The sequence below is a fragment of the Amia ocellicauda genome, chromosome 5, assembly GCF_036373705.1.
Source record: "Amia ocellicauda isolate fAmiCal2 chromosome 5, fAmiCal2.hap1, whole genome shotgun sequence".
NCBI lineage: Eukaryota > Metazoa > Chordata > Actinopteri > Amiiformes > Amiidae > Amia > Amia ocellicauda.
Window position 1 is genome coordinate 20,752,409 of NC_089854.1, and position 19,096 is coordinate 20,771,504.

Here is a 19,096-nt window from a genome sequence, read left to right on the forward strand (position 1 = left end):
GGGAGAATGGGAATAAACATCTCGTTTGCTCGGCTCAGTGATTCCAGATCAATGTAAAAGTGATTAATGCCTACATATTAAAGTGCAATTAATACACACATAGAAAATACTACCGTGACTCAAGTTAATTACACTGCTCTTTAAAAAGAAAGGAAAAAAGCACAAGTAGAACTAAAAAAAGACACACAAATAAATACCCCCTACACACGCTGTTATTAAACGTTAGGTACACGGCTTCGTTTAACCCTTTCAAGCCGAAAGTTATTATCAAAGGAGGTTGCTGGATCAACACACATGTGGTCGACTGACCCGTAGCCAAAGTGGTGCGTTCTGGGAAAATCCAGGCTGACACATTTGCACATGCACATTGATCCACAGAGACACCCGGCTCCCCTGGGAAAGCACTGCGGCTCCCGCTGGAAAGACAGGGCACTGGGCTGTGCAGCTGCAGAGGACAGAGGGGACATACTCTGAGGACACACACACACCTCCAGGACAGTAAAAAAAAAAAACACACACTGCAGCCGAATAACACTCAGGCAATCAAAAGAGTGAAAATAAACCATTGCAGGAGTAAGAGTAAGGATGCACTTTATCTGAGCTGTTTTTCGGTGCCCCATATGAGGAATTACAGGTTGTTTTTTCAAAGAATGACACCACGAGAAAACTATGCTCCCCCTTCAGCTGTTTTTCTCAGGCCCATCTTGAAGTGTCACCGCTCCAGTGTCACCAGGGGACTGGGGTCGGGGGGCGTTCATCGTGTCTGACAAAAGTCGGTTCTCTATTTTTGGGACATATTCTATTTGAACACCAAATAAATACAATAAACATAAGTCAGCTGTGTCCGATTCCTCGCATATCGTTGACTTTGCTGCCGTGTGTCTGTGCCATTGTGTGCATAATTGATTCCTACAAGAACTCGGCACTTTCTAAGCCCGGATTACGGGACAGATATAGCAACAGCGCTGAATAATTTAGCATGATTTATGAAATGAGTACATCTCCACCTCCCTTTCTCCAGAGCCCAGTCCTTTACAACCATGTCCCCTGTCAAGTGGTTGAGGTCACAGATAACACTTTCTCTGAAGGGGGTCACACTGAATGCACTGTCCCAGCCTAAAGAACGCCACGATGCATTTTTAACAAGCATGATCAAATCCAGGCTAATTTCAGTTTAGTCCTGTGTAGTGTTAGTGCTCAGTATTCACTCCCCACAATCCTAAGCTGGCAATTTGCTGCTGCACAGACCGTGCTACCTACACTCTCACACTGATTGCAATTTCATAGCTGTCATCTGACTAAAGTGGGTTTTAATGTGCAGAACGGGCTCCCCGAATGGATGATTAATTTAACGGAGACGGTGTAAACGGAGGGGTGTGGACGGGCTTTCAGGGAGAGCAGTGCCGACATGACGGTGACACTTCTAACTGCGGCCTAATAAAAATAATTAAAAGTAATTATAACTAATCCCCATCGACATCCAAGCAGAAGCAGATAGAAATTTGAGTCACTAATGATTATTCACATATATATAAACACACGTTGTCCACAGTTGTAAGCAAATAATTTCAACTGTACAGAACACAGCAATTACATGTTCCCCCATTCCCTAACACAGGCCCACGCGTGTCTTACACAGCCCCTTCCTCTTTTTAGCACACAAAGACAGCTGTGTGGCCGAATCAAACAGAGTGGCGGTTCGCTCGGGCGTCCTGTGGTCAGAGAGCAGTGACTGCGTGACCCGCCGACGAGCAGTGCCGCACATACTACACGTATGACCTACTTAAAGACACGGCTCACGTGTAAGCGGAGAGCGGCAGTTGCTCGCTGCGCCACAGGCTGCGGCAGGTGAGATTGTTGCATGTTATCTACACCAACACGAAGCTGTTTCCATCATTATTTTACCATGCGCTGGGGGACAATTGTTAACGGGTGAAGGAAGCCTCCATGTATATTAATGAGAGTGCTAATTGGCAGCATTTGCGCCACGTACAGGAGCTGAGAAACACGTTGTGGCTGTCCGTTCCGGAGAGCGAGCGATTAATGAGCCTCGGGCGTGGTGAACCGGGCCGCTCCGGAGTCCAACATAATCCCAGCCTCCCTGATTTCAGGGCTGACTGAAATGCTCTGAAATATGAGCTCACCTGGAACCAACCTGGAGTAGGATTAGAAAATGGCGGCAAAATACTTCATTACCCTCCCAATGCATTTATTACCCTTAAATACCAAGCTTTTCAATTCTTCATCATACTGAAATGAGATTCTGTCAGGTCTCCTAAAGTCCTGAATACAATGCCACCACTTTCTCTTTCTTGTAGGTAAAGGAGAAAAGTTCTCCGGTGAAGTTGCAATGTTTTGAGAAGGCACACGTCCCAACGTTTACTTTCACTGATTCGTGAAAGCTTTCGTATTCGTATAGCTTTGAATTAAATTAATGCTTTTTAATTTACAATTATCACTACACTATAACCTTGGTACCATGCTAATGTTTTACCTGCTGGCCACAATTAGTAATAAATAATGTTATAAAGCAAACCGAAAAAAATATTTATTTAGATGGAAGCCGTGCATTTTTCTGAATCACATCATATAAAAACACCAGAATTTTCGGAAAAGTTTCAGAAATGATCAACACACAGACAAATGTACAAGTGTGAGTCCAGGTACTGTAGGTGCTGCAAGAAGGAAAAAACAAGTACATTTCGAGCAAACAAACAAAAGAACAAAATAAATCAAAAACACTACGTAAAACGTAAATCAGTCAAAAAAACACACAGCATGTAGAAATAGACTGGTCCCTACTGTGATGAGTGACAGCAGTGTCAGCACTGCCCTGTGGGGACAACATGCCCAATTCCAGGTCTTGCCACTCGCACACCCGGGGGGGCAGCTGGAGAGTGTGATCTGGAAAGGTGAGGTGACCGCAGTGGTCTTACACTACAGGTGCAACACCGTGGGACTGTCATCACCACCTCAGCCTAGAGGGGTCCGTCAATCTGGCGGCGCAACAGACGGTGTGATATTGCTTCTGCACGAGGCGAGGGTTCCCTGGGACCGTGCTGCGGTCTGAAGGCCACGTCAATGCCAGCACACGTCTTGTAAAGCAGGTGTACCAGGCCGGCCTTAACATGTACTGTGATACAACGTGAACAAAGCAATACTATAACATGTCATGGAATAAAATGTAATGTACGACCGGTGGACAGACCAGAATCAGGACAGATACCCAGCATCAGGAGGAGAGGAAGGATGAGACAAAGTAGGGGAGAGAGGTAGAAGGTTCAGACTTGGATCCTGTGACCGAGACCATGGTCTGCTGGCAGTGGGGGTGACTCACCACTTTGGGTTTGAATGGCGGCTGGATCTCGCGGTTCTCCAGCCTCTGCCAGTCGATCCTGCGGAAGAAGGCATGCTCCTTGATGTCACGCTCGCCCTCCGGCCCACAGCCCAGCCGCTTCGAGGGGTGCTTGGTCATCAGCTATTGGGGGACAGAAACCCAGGCAGGATGGTTAGATACGGAGACTCAGGGTGGACGGGCACAGCAGGCTCTCTCCCAGGTCGAGGGGAGTGCGGCCACTTGAACTGTGAGTTTAGCAGGGCGCAAGCGGGATCAATACTAGGGGGTGATGGTTGTGGGATGTGTGGTCACCAGACTCCGGGTTGAGTGCACAATAATGATAATAAAACAGGTATTTATATGACACAAAAAAAGTGCCCAAATCGAAATCAAATCATAGATGTCCACAGAAAGCGTGTGTAGCCTGGCACATTAGATATACAATCTGACTCAAACAGTAAACACTCTAGCCAGGTATATAACTAGGTATATGTGCTTTTTATACTTGTTGGCTTAAATACAGGGGTTATTGTTCCTGCTGCATCAACAATCAACCAATAGTTGTGGGCAATATAGAGTAAAACACCAAAAGCACAAGTAGCCTACTGTGTATGGTTAGGATCACTGGCAGCAGTGTTGCCTGTTTAGCGCAGAAGCTGTGGGAGGGGCTAATGATTGACAGCCTGGAATAATAATAATAATAATGTGACTCAGATTTCCTGACTCCTGGCGTGGGTTTGCAGGGAGTCAAGCAGACTACTTTCCTTTTGATTTTAGGAGAGATTTATCTGAACACAGAGCTTCTCTCTCTCTCTCTCTCTCTCTCTCTCTCTCTCTCTCTCTCTCTCTCTCTCTCTCTCTCTCTCTCTGTTTACTTCTCTGAGAGAATCTAGTAGTATCAGATTCACTATTTCACTAGTAATACAATATGAACTGGGGGGAAAAAGAAACAGTGTCCCAATGAAGTAGTATACTCAAATAATTAGGATAAATACATCTGTATCACACTTTTCCTTCTCTGTAAAATACATCTACTAAGTTTTAAACTTGTGAATCTATATCACAATAAAAATATTTAGTTCAGATTTGACTGAAGCCCAGGAATGAGGTTCTGATCCAATTCTGCATCTAAGATTATACAGGCCTACTTCCATCAATGTTCAGTGATAAATCTGCATCATGTATTAGTTTCTTCTACTTCAGAGCAGCTGCCATTTGCGTGTGATAAGATATCCACACACACACAAAAGACTGACAGAAAATGTTAATCAGGAGCAAATCCAATGTAGCTGCCTGTAGTTTCCAGCAAGACCATTACTTATTCATGCGCAGGTCAAAAAGCAATTACGCTCCATTTATGATGGTTATTTTACAGGATTACTGAATTTCTTGGCATGCCTCACATGGACTGGCTCAGACAAATTAAAAGAAAGAAAGAAAGGAAAAACAGCAGAAAGCAGCTCTTGCATGCATTCGCGCCCCTTTCCCCCGCCTGCTCCACATTGACATTCAGGCCGGATTCAGAGACCTATTCATCATGGGGCTGGAGCTCGGGTTTTTAAGCCGGACTTCAGAGTCCTATAAATAATTTAAGTGCTGATAATCAGGCATAAATACCAGGTTTATGTGCGATGGAAGAAAGGTTAGGAAACTGGAGGCACAGTGGGTACAAGACCGACTGAGGTATCAGCCCACAAATCTCCTTATTCAATTAAATCTTTCGCTGTTTCCATTATTCCAAATTTGCAGTGGGTAATGAGTTGCTTATTAAATGCTATATCTAAAATTAGGCTTGCTTTCTATGCAGGCACCCCATCTTATTGTAATTAATTTCAGGAAAGGTATCGGTTATTATCTCACATGAAACCTTTTGTCTGCTTTGGTTTATTAATTGGATTCCTAAAAAAACCCCAGCTACAATCACATCTGTGCAGATGCACTTGGCTCTCTGTCCCACTAATACATCTCTCAGTTGATCTTTGCCCAATAAAGACATAACTCATCAACAAAAAGGCATTGGGCAGGTTTTCAAATACCGATAATCATTGTAGAAGAAAGTGTTGATACAGGTATAAAATATATATATATATATATATATATACACACAAAAAAGCTTTGATGGACCCCTTGTTAATAGTGGCTCTTTATTACTTGGAATAAATGTTTCTTGGCCAGTGACTGTTCATAGATTTAACCACATGTAAAAATATATCCAATCTGCAAATTAGACTCTCAATAAATCTTTCAAGACATCTTGCTACAAGGCTTTTTTGTCTCCAAAGAAGATATCAAAAACTTTGTTACAGTTTAAAACAGTAAATACATATTGCTTGTATCCAGTCCTGCATTATTAGGTTTGCAATATTTGCTTATCCACTACCACCACGAATGTCTCCCTACACTTCGTATCCCACTACCACCACCAATGTCTCCCTATACTTCATATCTCACCAGCACCACCGTCTCCCTACAGTTCATATCCCACCACCACCAATGTCTCCCTACACTTAGTTTACCACCATCAACACTATCTCCCTACACTTTGCATGCAACCCACACTTTTGTACACCTCCCCTCTGCAGGATAAACACGCATTACATCACTTGGCTGCTGAGCTTTGATTCTGGGTGGAAAGACAAAATCAGTAATTTATTGTAAAAAGAATAATCTTTCTTCTGGGTCAGAGCCTCCGAAAGCTACTATATATTCATTAGAAACAGAGGAACCTTATTTATAAGTGACAGCTGAAACTTCGCAGACCCTCTGTTGGGAACTCAAATTAATACAGATGAACCCTGCCCCTCTTATTTCCGCCTGGCCTGAAACAGGAGAGCAGACACAATAGCTGATATCTGTGCGTTGTATATGATTATGGGTAACACGATCAGCATGCAATTACACAGCTTGCAGGTTCGGTGTGTGTCTGGGAATTAATCTTCTGACTGTTTTCAGTTGTGTCTGTCCTTTCGCCCCAGGGACACAGCTCTTACTGCCAGATCTGTGTCACCAGATCCCAGCCCCGTCTGCCTGGTGTGGAGCATGGGACAGGGGCACCTTCACTCTGTTGCTGCATTACCAAAGTCCGTTTTTGAGAAAACCAACCAAGCAACCAACAAACAAACAAACAAAACCCCCTAGCTAGTGGCCAGAAGGATGAATGGTTAAGAAAATTATTTACAGCTACTAAAAAAATCAGACAAACAAGAACACAGGTTTTGTTTTGTGTTGCTTGTGTTTTGCATTAAATATTTATGCATCCGACCCGTCAAAAAAAATACCAGCCTCAATCTTTCACTGGAGCGGCTGCCACAAGAATTTCCCTTCTCCTCCTTCCCCAGTCCCTGGCGTTGCTCCAGTGGGGGAAATAAAAGCCAAATTACAGAAGGGTCTTTGTTACTTTCTGACAGGTGTGCTGGCAGCGGCTGGTGCTGGGACTCCTCTACATGCCAGTCATGAATCCAGGCCCAGGTCCACACACCGTCACCTTGCTGTCTGGGGTTGGGGAGTCTGGAGGTCAACTACCTGGGTAGTCAATTAATTCCTCTGTTGCTCTGAAAGGTGACCCCTCGCAACAAGGTCACTCTTAAACGCCACCATTGCTGCATTCTCTTAAATTTGTTCCAGCAAATACCTGTCAGCAGTTTTGACAGCCTTGCAGTTATACATCTTCACTCAGGCTTGTGACCAGCCATCCACAGATCTCCGTGTTCATACTGTGTCAGCACTTTGCTGGACAAGCAGGTCACACACCGAGACGAGGAGGTGGAGGTCTTCTGCGGGCTGGAGGACAGAGGCTTTATCCGCACTGCCTTCACAGAGAGCCACACCAGAGCGAAGCTGAGGTCCTACTTACTCCTTTGCAGATGGACACCGCCTCCTTGGACAGCGACTTAGGGTACGACACGTTGTGCTCCATGATGGACTGGAAGAGTTCGTCCTCATCCTCTCCGTCGAAAGGGGGCTGAAGGAAACAAAAAATACAATCAATACTCGAAGAAAGAAAGAAAAAGTACAGTTATCAGGAATCAGTAAATATTTTCACTCAGGCATGCTTACAGGAAACGAAAGCAAAAGCATTCAAAACAGCTGCCACTTTATATTCATACTCTGGCAAACACTGCATCAAGACAAACAGAATTAATGCTTGGGATGAGCCATAAGGTCAAAATACATCTTTCTACTGCAATCTGCACCATAATGAGACAACAGAAACACGTGTGGAAGAAACCAACACACACAACATAGCGTCGTAGCAAATCTTATTTGGACAAGGAAAAACCTTAACTGCAGCGGCAGGTACCGAACAGAAAAACAATATTGCTAATAATATAAAAGAAAGACAGTCAGCCCTGTGCACTTGGGCTACATAATAAAGTCATACTGGTCTTCCTGCCCATGCAGAGATATTCCAGATTGACCCCAGATTTAAATTTAGTAAGGAACACCAAGAAAAGACTGAAAAAGGCCATACAGAGAGAGAGAGAGAGAGAGAGAGAGAGAGGAGAGACAGGAAGGGAAAAATAAAATAAATGAGCTTCCCGCAGACATGCACTATGGATCTCATATTTCCATTGTGTTTATGACAGGTCCAGAGCCCATTCCTTTTCATCACTGCAGAGACTACATTGCTACAGTCCCCTTGGCTACAGTCATTACTGCCTTTTCCTCTCCGTCTAATAAAAGAAACTCTACTAACAAAACAAATAAAAAGAATAAACTGAAGTGCTGGTAAAGTCCCTCATGTCTCCTTCAGCACCAGGCCGTGGTCTATAGGTTTTCATTCAACGCCCTGTCTAGAAACTTGCACAGATGTGTTTGTTTTTTTGTGAGGCAAAACAAAAACAAGTGCAATTTAATAGTAGAGACTTTAAGGCTGTTAAAAAACAACAGATGCATGTCAAGTTTTATTCTTTTAAACATACAAATATGAAATCTATCCTCACTAATTAGATGTATTTATTACCCCATTTAGTACAAATTGTTCTGGAACCTCTTTCGTGCAAAGCGAGGCATCCCTGTACAAATGTTCCTGTACATATATTCCTCTAGTGTCTGATGATGGCCAGTGTCCATGACTGGTCCGAGCCGTTCACTGAATTATTTACTCTCCACGGAGCCCAGTGTTCTCCACAAGATGAGGCGACTGCAGAATCGTCCACAGTTCCGCCACCCTGGGGAAACCGAGAATCATGGGTCTTCGCTGAGACGGGTGGGGGGAAGAGCTGGGTCGACAGCACCAGTCCTAATGAGGGGGCGGGGAAACACTGTCAGGTAAATGTCTGTGCAATCCGTAGGGCTGGAGCCGTGAGCGGGGGATCGATTACAATCGCACGTGCTCTGGGGACCCACCGAGTTCATAACTCAGGGACTTCACAGGGAGAGGGGAGTCAATAGACTCAGCAGAGAGTGAACCGATCTCTCCGTGGCTCTGGCTCAGAGGAGCGCAAAGATGAAGGGCTAAAGCACAGGTTCACATCTCTGGCCCTGAATGGTCGCCTTCTCCTCAGACTTTCCTTCCACCTCAGCTTTCAAATACCCGACTACGCTTCCTATTGGATTAACTGGAGCCGTTTGAAGAAAAGCTTTGCCAGTTCTTGATTAAGGCTCTGTCAATCCAGGGACCTATAAACTCTGATGGGTTTTGGACCTCCAGGGCGGCAGTTTTACCCGCCCTGGTGTAGGCTGAGGTGTGAACACAGAGCTCTCCTAAAAATACCACCTGAGTGGAGTTAAACTGGAGCACAGGTCTAGTTATAAGCAAGGAGATTCAGTACCAACCTGCCCGGCCAACATTTCATATAATAGCACTCCATAGGCCCACCAGTCCACCGATCTGCCGTAGGGCTGGTACGCAATAATCTGCGGAGAGAGAGAAAATAAGAATAAGGTTATTTCTTTTGCATCCGGCTCACCCTGTGTTGCGGCTGTAACACAACAAAATGTAAAAAAGTCCAAGGGGGGTGAACACTTCATATAGCCACTGTGTGTGTGTGTGTGTGTATATATATATGTATGTATGTGTATATATATATTAGGGCTGTCAATCGATTAAAATATTTAATTGCGATTAATCGCATGATTGTCATGAGTTAACTCGTGATTAATCGCAATTTAATCGCACATTTTTATCTGTTCTAAATGTACCTTAAATTAATACTTTTCAAGTTTTTAATACTCTAATCAACATGGGCATGGACAAATTTTGATGCTTTATGCAAATCTATGTTATTATTAGTGAAAACATACTCAACATCAGACATCGTTTTGTATATGAATTTTCCGTTCAGAAGAACTTTTCTTTCTCCATTTCTTTTTGCTGCTGCATCCTTTCCTGTCTTATGGCTCGCTATGGCTGCATCTCCATTTCTCCAACTACGGGCTAGGCTACGGGTCAAAATGCACGCTGCATTAATCATGCGTAAAATTAGTGCCATTAAAATGAATTTTGACAGCCCTAATATATATACACAAACGTGTGTATATTATAAACCCTGCTGTAAATGTTATACACGCGTTATACATATGTTACACTCAAAGTAATGATACTGCAGCAGGCCAGACTGATAGGCCGATTATTGTTCTTTTGTTTTATTTGAATATGTTTTTGACACACTAATAACCAGTTCTCCAGCTGAAGTGCTGTATTCATCACATGCTTTTCATTAATGTTTTTCATTTCTGAAGAATATCCGTTTTATTTACGTAATTATCGGATCATTATTTGTTCCCTGTACTAGAATTTCAATGATTTGATATCCTTGATCGTGTTGTCAAATCTGAGGCTATAACTCTCTGGTGGTATTGTGTGGGGTGTATATATGCCCCCTATGTTTTAGCCTTTAAATCACGTCTGTTTAGTCTCTGTTTTTCTAGCCCATAGTGCCGCCGGTGTGCCATGGACATGCATTTTCACAACTGTCTTTGGAAAAGTCCTGCACTGCATGACCAGTATCTGAGCACAACTGTCTTCTTGTCTTCCAGCAACAGCCCCCTATGGGGGTCCAACGAGGCACCTCGTCCCCCAGCATGGAAGTCTGATGAGGCACAACCCACCCCAGAGGCACCACACCACGGAGGGCCACCGGGGCATCCACACCCAAGGTCTGACGAGTCATCGCAACCCAAAGGCTGTTGATGGTGCAACACCCCCACCCCTGATGGCCGGCGAGAGGCCTCCTCCAGAGGGAAGAGCACAGCCAGCAGCACCGATTAAGAACTTTCTGATCTCCTTGCTGCTGTAACAACTATACTGCCTGGAGGGGAGGAAACCATTAGGTCTAGGCCCTAAACTGTGGACCCCCAGAGATTCATTTTCTCCTACATGCCATCCATAGGAGTTTTTTAGTTTTTCTCTCCTCTGTGCCTAAATGGTTTATTTACTTAAATGTTCACTCACTTTATTCTAGATGTATGTTTAGAAGTCTATATTTTATTGTATTGTATTTATGTATTTTATTTTGCTGTATGTTGTTTTGTTGTACGTTTACCAGTCTATAAAGCGCTCTGTGGCTACCCTGCAAAGGGCACTATACAAATAAAAATTGATTGATTGATTGATTGAATTGATATAAGGTTAAGCAGAGCACGGAGTGGCTCTTTGTTGTCTTCATGCACCAATGCTATTTCTTTAATGCAGGAGAGAAGGACTATTAAATGTCTGCAAACAATTCAAAGCTATCATTTGATGGATAATTGGACTGACATTAAGCAGATTACGCTGACCCAGGTACATCCAGAAACATACAGCACACGATTTCATGGCACAGATAGCTGGAGGAGTCATCTAATAAATGACACACTATTGACAGAGTCACAAGTGAAAGTGTATCATCATGTTCAACCGTATTCATCTTTGCAAAGTAATTCTGAGACACTAATTTAATCTGTCAGATTAGGAGCAAAGTGATACACGCACAAATATATAAATAAATCTGACAAAATGCACCATGAAATGAGAATGCAGTGTACACAATAAATGTTCATCTACCTCTTCAATCACCACTGTACCTGGCTGCATTTGAATGCGATGTCTACAAGCAACCGGTCGATAATATTACCTACGGAGATCTTGGATGATGACGTCAAACAAATACATACATACATACATAAATCAGTCAGTCAGTCAGTAAAGAAATAAAGATAGGAAGCAATTCTACAAGCTTCTAGGGGTCTGATATGGTCACAAACGCACAAGCGAACCAAAGAAAATCATAGCTGCTGAAGATAATCCTGCTAGATGTTCCCCATACTCTAATTATTCCTCTATCCTGTCCGGCTGGAGGAGAAATCGGGGATGTCTCATATAGGCACCTCTAGATGGAAAACAGACATAGAACAAACCCAACATATAGAGCAAATGTGATGCGACAGACACTGAAGAACAGTGATGGCTCATATGGTTTAACAAGGGACCACGACGGACTGGTGACCCCATGTCCCCAGCTCCCAACATGTGATGTAAATCTGCCAGAATAAGAATATGTAACTCTAGTCTCCTTCCAGATTATATATGAGAAAATATCTGGGTTTGGCCCCAGGATCGGACAAATTAAAGACAGGACAGTTTGCAGGCCAACTGCTACTCAACAGATTATGCCTCTGCCTGAGTCAGAGATACAGAGAGCCTTTCACATCTCTTTTGTGTGAGTGAAACTGGGGGGGAAAGATGCTTCTCCTCTGCACAAAATCAGATAGTTCGCAAAAGGTCATGACACACCTAGCCAGTCTTTCTCTGTAGCCCCCTGTGAGGGTCCAACGGCTCTGACATTTACCAGAAGCAGACAAGCATTAACCCTGAATGTGATGAAACTAAGTGTTTTCAAGCAACAGTCATTAGATGATGTGATTAGATAAGTGATTGCTGTTCTTATATCACCAGCCAGCCAATGAAAGGACATAGCAGAGCGAGAGCCTGGCATATCACCTGCAGTTATTTGAAGAAAGAAAGAAAGAAAGAAAGAAAGAAAAAAAAAACTCTTTCTTTAAGAGTTAAATGTATTTGTAAAGTACAGAGAACCACCAGGCCAGGCTCCCGCCCCCTCCATCCCATCACTGTGTTCCCAGGATGTTGCTGGTCAGCAGTCGGTTCCGCCCAGTGCGCAGCGAGATCAGACAAGTAACCTGACCTTAGGCGGATATGTCTTCGAGGCAAACCTGAGTCCGAATTTACTGCTGCAGATATTTCTTTGGCTTTAAAAGTGACTCCCCAGGGGGATGGGGGGGGGCATCTCATTTCAGGAACTGCTTTGTATTCTCCGTGCGATCTCAGTGCCCAACGAAAATAAGCAGTAATGTGGCATTGACCTGCAACTTCATTATTTATGTCACTGTGGAGGCTGGGCTCCAGGGAGAAACGGTGGACCAGTATTCACAGGCTCGACGGGTGAATCAAGACGCCTCTGCCAGGCCAGTCTGATTGTACTTAATCGTTAGACAACACCACTATGGCCCCACACAGCTTTATAACACCACAGTACCACTCTGACAGGTAAGTGCAGAGGTGCGGTCCACTACGAGCCACACAGCGTGTCTGGCATGTGCTGACATAAAGTGCTGACACCCCCCCCCAGCTAAACCCAGGCTATAATCACATGGTGTAAACCTGTCTGAAACCTGTCTTGTCTGTCTGAATGTATAGATGGTTAGTAGTGTAATTAGAATCCGCTATATATTCTGTGTATTCTGGGTGATGTGACTGGATTATGACATTCTTAATTACTGTTTAAAGACTAATAATTATACTATATATATATATATATATATATATATATATATATATATATATATATATACATATCATATTGTGTGTTTATTATTGTCAGTAGAAATATTTTCAATCTGCCTCTAAAGAAGATGGTGCACAGCAAGCATGAAATTCAATTGACTACAAATAGTACTTCTACTACTAATAAATGAATAAAGTCAACAAATCAAGCTGGCTACTCAAAGGTATCTGTCTGTCATCGCTTCAGGAAAATCTCAGCCCCTCATATAATCAATGCACATCCTGGTCACAGCTAGCACGGTTTTACAACTGCAAACATATATTAAAAAGTGAAATTACAAAAAAAGCAAATGCATGCACACACACAACCAGGAACAATCTGTTAGGCCATCTTGCCTATCGGGTGCACAGAAGCTCCTATTCCCTAATGTCTCTGCACACCTGAGGACGATGCTACAGGGACGCGTGATCCCACCTCTCAGGACTCCCAGAGGCGTCTGTCCGGGTTATTCATGGTCCTGTCCTGAGGATCTCACTGGACCAGCACTCGGGTCAGGTTTTACAAGGAGCTGGCAGAGAAGCAAAACAGCGGTGGCTGGGATTGATTCCATCGGGGAGAGGGGTGTAAGCGAGGATTCTGGGTGGATTGGGGCGGTAGGACAGGGCAGGGAAGAGCGACTGTGGGAAAGAGGGTTTTTGTTCTCACTCCCCCCCCACTACTGTGCCTTAGATAACTTAATATTAATTATGACAATTATAATATAAAATTATTATATAAAAATTATAATATAAAAATGACTGTTAATGACAAAATCCTTGTGTCAAACTTGTTATTTAAAAGTGATGTTTACTTCCATTTCTTCCTTCCATTAACATATTGCTGTCTGTAACTGAACTTGGCAGTATATGAGGACAGAAAGCTGCCATATCGGAGTTAATTTGGAGGACTGGTGTATTCTAGACATGTTCCTGTCGTTTTGCATCCATGTTGACATTTGTTCCCTTAAAGAAATGAAAGAGTCCTTTATGCCCAAGCAGAGCACTACAGCACAACTTGTGCTCTGGAGATGCCAGCGACGGGAATGCAGAGAGACGCTAAACAAGGGGGAAACTCAAGCCTCTTATCTCTGCAGCTTTAAAACAAATTGCTGGTTCAGATCTGTTTAGCTGTGCCGATGGCTGAGTGTAAAAAATCTCTGAAACTTTAAAAAAAAACACCTTTAAGATCTAGAGTTAAAAACTTAAGACATATCTTTTTATTTTTCTCTTGAGCATAACATTCTGAATTTGTGAAACAGTGCTGACCGAGTACCGTGGGCCCTACACCAAGGATACAAACTCATTCTCTAGTGCTCAACACACATTATTGATTAGGTAGAAGCCCAGCAAGGACAATCGGCAATGATACAGTGTTAGAAACAGCAAGGGACATACACTGAAGAACAACGCTGGCTCCGAGATGCCAGGAAAAGGGGAACCTCTGACTGATGTACCAGCAAGAACTACCACAACAAAGAGACCCTCAGTTGTTCTTCAACGGGAAAACGATAATATCAAATAAAAGCACAGGAGGACATTAAAAAGCTTGAGAGGAAAGAATCCATTAACATGACATTATTTAAAAAAAGAAAAGCAAAACATCTCCAGGTGTTTATGTCTGAAAAAGACAACTCCACCAACTCCAACCCCAACCCCAACTCCAAGTCCTCAGAGAACGTCCCAGTGACCTTCACTTGCAATCTCTCAGATTCAGAGGCTCTTGTGGGAAGAATAAAAAATACTTTAACAGCGGAAGACAGCGGAAGTGCACGCTGTGGAGATGAAAGGGAGAGAAAGCAGCAGCCAGCATTTTCTCAGGGACACAAAAGACACGGGAAGCATTCTTCAGCTCCCATTGATCAATCTCCCTTCTCTGCAGCCTGAGAGGATCTCATTATCATTTTGAAAACTCAATCCATCTTAATAAAATCTGCACAATGGCCTGGCTGTTCTACTAATGCACACACGTGACGTAAAACTTCATGTGGTATTAAATGTAATAAACATACCTGACTTAACTATACCTTGACTGTAACCCCTGTAGTCGCATCACTACGTCTTCTATAATTATTCTAATAACGATAACAACAACAACAACAATAATTAAACATTTATGTGCGTCTGCAGGTTTAATATACAGTATTAATACGCAGTATCTGGTCTCTTGTAGCCCAGCACAATATCGTAACCGCAGACCCACACTGAGTTGTGCTCTCCTGCGATACAAGAGACTCGACACAAACAAGAGACAACACTGAACTGCACAGAGACGAGTCGGACGCACTGAATTGACGCAACCCCTGCCTGAAGGAGAAGCGCTTCCTTGGGTCCAGATGAGTTCAGGAGGCCCGTGTCGGTGCAGAGGCGGTAGATCTCTCACCGGGAAGAAATGATAAAATAAAGATCACTGATGCAGCCATGTGGGTAGAGTAGGTCACCGCGTTTCAAATTGCCTGGACTACAATGCAAGCAGTGACCTGTTACACGAGCTGTGTTTGTGTAACACTGAAGTAAACAAACACATGAAAAAGACTACAGATTGAAATCCTTTGGCAGCAGTCTTTATTTATTTATTTATTTAGTCTACCGCAACACTTTCGGGGCGGATTTGCCGAATGTTAGTTTCAGAGCTCAGTCCTTTCTGTAGCTCCTTCTCTCTTTCTGTCCGAGTTTCTCTTGTCCACAGACAGATAAACAGAGGCCTTGAGTGCATACTAAACAGATCCCACTTAAACTCATTATACGTGCCAGCGCAGAATTTCCCTTCGTAACATGCTAAAGAAAACAGCAACCACAACAGCAACAATGCCCTCTGCAAGGTCTGCTTCCAGTTCATTCTTTTGAATCCCTTTAGTAGAAATGCCAGCCGTCGGCTTCAGACCCGACAGACTACACACGGCCCCGGCCACGTTCAGCGCAGTAGACGTGTCTCATCGGGCTAATGTGACATGACAGTTCTGGATCATGCTTTTAGTCACTAAGATGCCTCGCGCTTTTCTTTTTCTATCTTAATATAGACTCCCATTCAGCAGGGTTACTCTGGCCGATGATGGGCTGTGGCTCTATGGATTCTCATTCAATTAAAAGGAACAGGAAATGTCCAGTGAAAGAGTACAAAAATTGTTGAATACAAAGACCCAGAATCACACAGAGAGCTTTGGCTTGCTAAAGCGGCATCTTAACTAACACAAATCGATTAAGAGTTCACTGAGCCCTCCTCACACTCCTTCTTTGAGCTGTACATTAAATCATATTAAAACAAGTGATAACCGTGAATGCCATTCTTCAACTTATTCACTACAAGGGGAATTCTGGAGGACGAGCAAACCTGATAACTGATGTAAGACCAAGTTTGGGAACGAGCCACAGATTTGCACATTGTGATCTTTGGGGACAGGTCGGGGACACGGGGAGAGGGACACCGTAGAGTGGAGACCGTTGCGAAGAGCAGGTTAAACAGAGAGGACGCTAGGATGAACCTGGGCAGAAACATGGTGCGTTGACGTATTTTACTCCACAGCTCAGCAACCGCCACGTGGTCGAGCCCCACAGACCTGTTCTGTCAGTGCAGAAGACTCAACTGAAATGTGATGTAAATTCATATTAATGCAAAGCAGTGTGTTTACGTGGATAAAATCCCCATGAATTGGTATGTAGGTCAAAAAATTGCAGAAAAGCAGGCCACGACAGCGCACTTTCAACAAGCCCTGGCTCGGAGGCACAGGGCAGACCATGCGCTGGGGCTCATGGAAGAGGAGAAAACAAACATTTCTCTCTGCTGCTAATAAGTCAGCAAGCGGATCAGCACTGCATTAATAAACAGACAGATCCACTGGGTGCCATTTTAAAGGTTACTAGCCACAATAGTATTGAGAATAAAATAAATTCTGTATCAGTATCTTAGTAGAAATATATTTATAAGCACAAGAACTAATTAATAATTAGGAGTGGGGGTGTTATCTTGCAGAGTGACTGGTAGGCATCGGGTGCAAATAGAAATAATCCTCAATCCTCTCCCCCAGCGCCCAGGCCTTGTGGCACAGTTCGACCCACTCTCGCCGGGTTCTTGGCGCCGTGAGAGCCCCATGTCATAGCCCATTAGAGCACAGAGGACAGGACTGTCTGACCCCAGGCAGCATTTTAGAGGAAATCGATGCGTTCCCGGCTGGCTGGAAACCTTGGCCTTTTTCCATGTTTTTAAATCCACGCTTCCTGTGTCTGTGGTCACACTGTACGAAAACAAGCACCGGTTCTTAATGAATTGATGTCTGAGTACCACAGGAGTAACACATGAGTTACTCCACTGAACTGCGCTACACATGTGCTCTCCAGCTGGCCACGCCCCTCACCTCGGGTGCGATGTAGTCGGGGGTGCCACAGAACGTCCGGGTCATCACACCATCGTACATGTTCTCCTTGCACATCCCGAAGTCGGCGATCTTGATGTGGCCCTCGCAGTCCAGCATGACGTTGTCGAGCTTCAGGTCCCTGGGAACCAAGAGGAACAAACACAGCGGCCGTGAACACGGAGAGCTCAGCAGTCAGGTGACCTATGTGAACCGCTGACAGCGGACTGAAGAGTGGTGGTGTATACATAGTGTTCAGGAGTGTTGGCTCATGCGCGTGTGTGTGTGTGTGTGTGTGTAGAAATTTGCAGCACCACCAGGCCCACCTCATCATTAAGAGAGGAACTCACAAACCACCTCTGGAGACTGCTGAGCCAAACTGCACCATGCTCTTCGTGCTAGGTATTTTACAATGTATTAATTCTGTTTCTTTTCCTATCTTTTAATAATTTGCTAGTGCATACTATGTTAAAACTTCAGAGCAGAATAACATTGTTCTGATGCATGGCGGCATTTTGGTTCTGTCTTCTCCTCAGTTTTCCTGCCCTTTATTAGTTACTTCTCTCTGAAACTTGAGAAAGTGCTTTTAAAAGATATATAATAGGAATCAAACCCTGGAAAGAATTGCACTTCCCATGAGGAAAGGTCGATGCAACACTGGCGAATGTAGGACAGTGTGATCAATCCTTGACTTTAGAGTTTTAATCTCCCTTTCACTCGTGTAAACGGCACCCACCTGTATATGACTCCCTTCTTGTGCAGGAAGAACAAGCCAACAGCAATCTCTGCTGCGTAGAACCTGCAATTACAGCAACAGGGTATTGTATACATACACTATATTTCACTTCATTATATTGTATTTAATCCTCATGCAAATCCTCATAACTTCTTGAAGCGATGACCCAGCGATGAGGCAGACATTTTAATTCCCTTCTTTCCCACCAAAGCCCAGTTTCAAACTGATGTTAAACATAGTCTTGGCAGCCCATTTTAGGACCATGTCAATATCGTGTATTGCTTTCAAAGGCATATGTTTGCATGGGCAGCACACATTCACACGCATGTAGACAGGGTGTTTTTTGGTGCACTTTTTCCAGCACTATGAGTCTTATGTACACAAGGGCCACTGCTCTGGGTTCGGCATCATTAGGGGTGAAATATTACATTTACAAACTATGATTCTATGCTGTGTCCCCAAACTGAACACCATGTATCAGTCTAATCTGTCTACCAGTCCATCGGTTGAACATTAAAAAGTTACTTTAAAAGGCCATTGGACTTCACCCTCCAAAGTAATTTTATGAATGTATACCTCACCCTGGTTAGCTGCTCAGAAATATAAGTTTTATTGATTTTCCTCTACTATATCCCTCCTTCTCTCTCTCTCTCTCACTCATTAGAAGCAGTAAGTAGGAGCAGTACACAGTGTGCCAAAATAACAGGCAACACCGACTGAGAGAGTCGATAAAAACATGCCATCCGCACCCATTCACACTGAGAATCGAGTAAAATATCCCAGCACCATCGAATAAACACCGATCCACACTAATCAATCCACCCAGACTCCTATTAGCGATTCAGCGAGCCGCAGCCGCCACTGGGGTTACCGTTTTCAAAGGAATAAAACTTGACTCGACAATCGATTGCACC

General features: G+C 43.8%; 1 protein-coding gene across 2 annotated transcripts in view; it reads right to left on the reverse strand.

Moving 5' to 3' along the window:
- prkcab (protein kinase C, alpha, b) overlaps nt 1-19,096 on the reverse strand; it is a 171,625-nt gene that overhangs the window by 9,258 nt on the left and 143,271 nt on the right. For both annotated transcript variants that reach the window (XM_066704258.1, XM_066704257.1), the window contains 5 exons: nt 18,183-18,245; nt 17,450-17,588; nt 9,116-9,196; nt 7,191-7,298; nt 3,338-3,478 (listed from right to left, as the gene is read on the reverse strand). In XM_066704258.1, the coding sequence (XP_066560355.1) occupies nt 3,338-3,478; nt 7,191-7,298; nt 9,116-9,196; nt 17,450-17,588; nt 18,183-18,245 (532 nt within the window). The remainder of the gene's footprint in view (nt 1-3,337; nt 3,479-7,190; nt 7,299-9,115; nt 9,197-17,449; nt 17,589-18,182; nt 18,246-19,096) is intronic.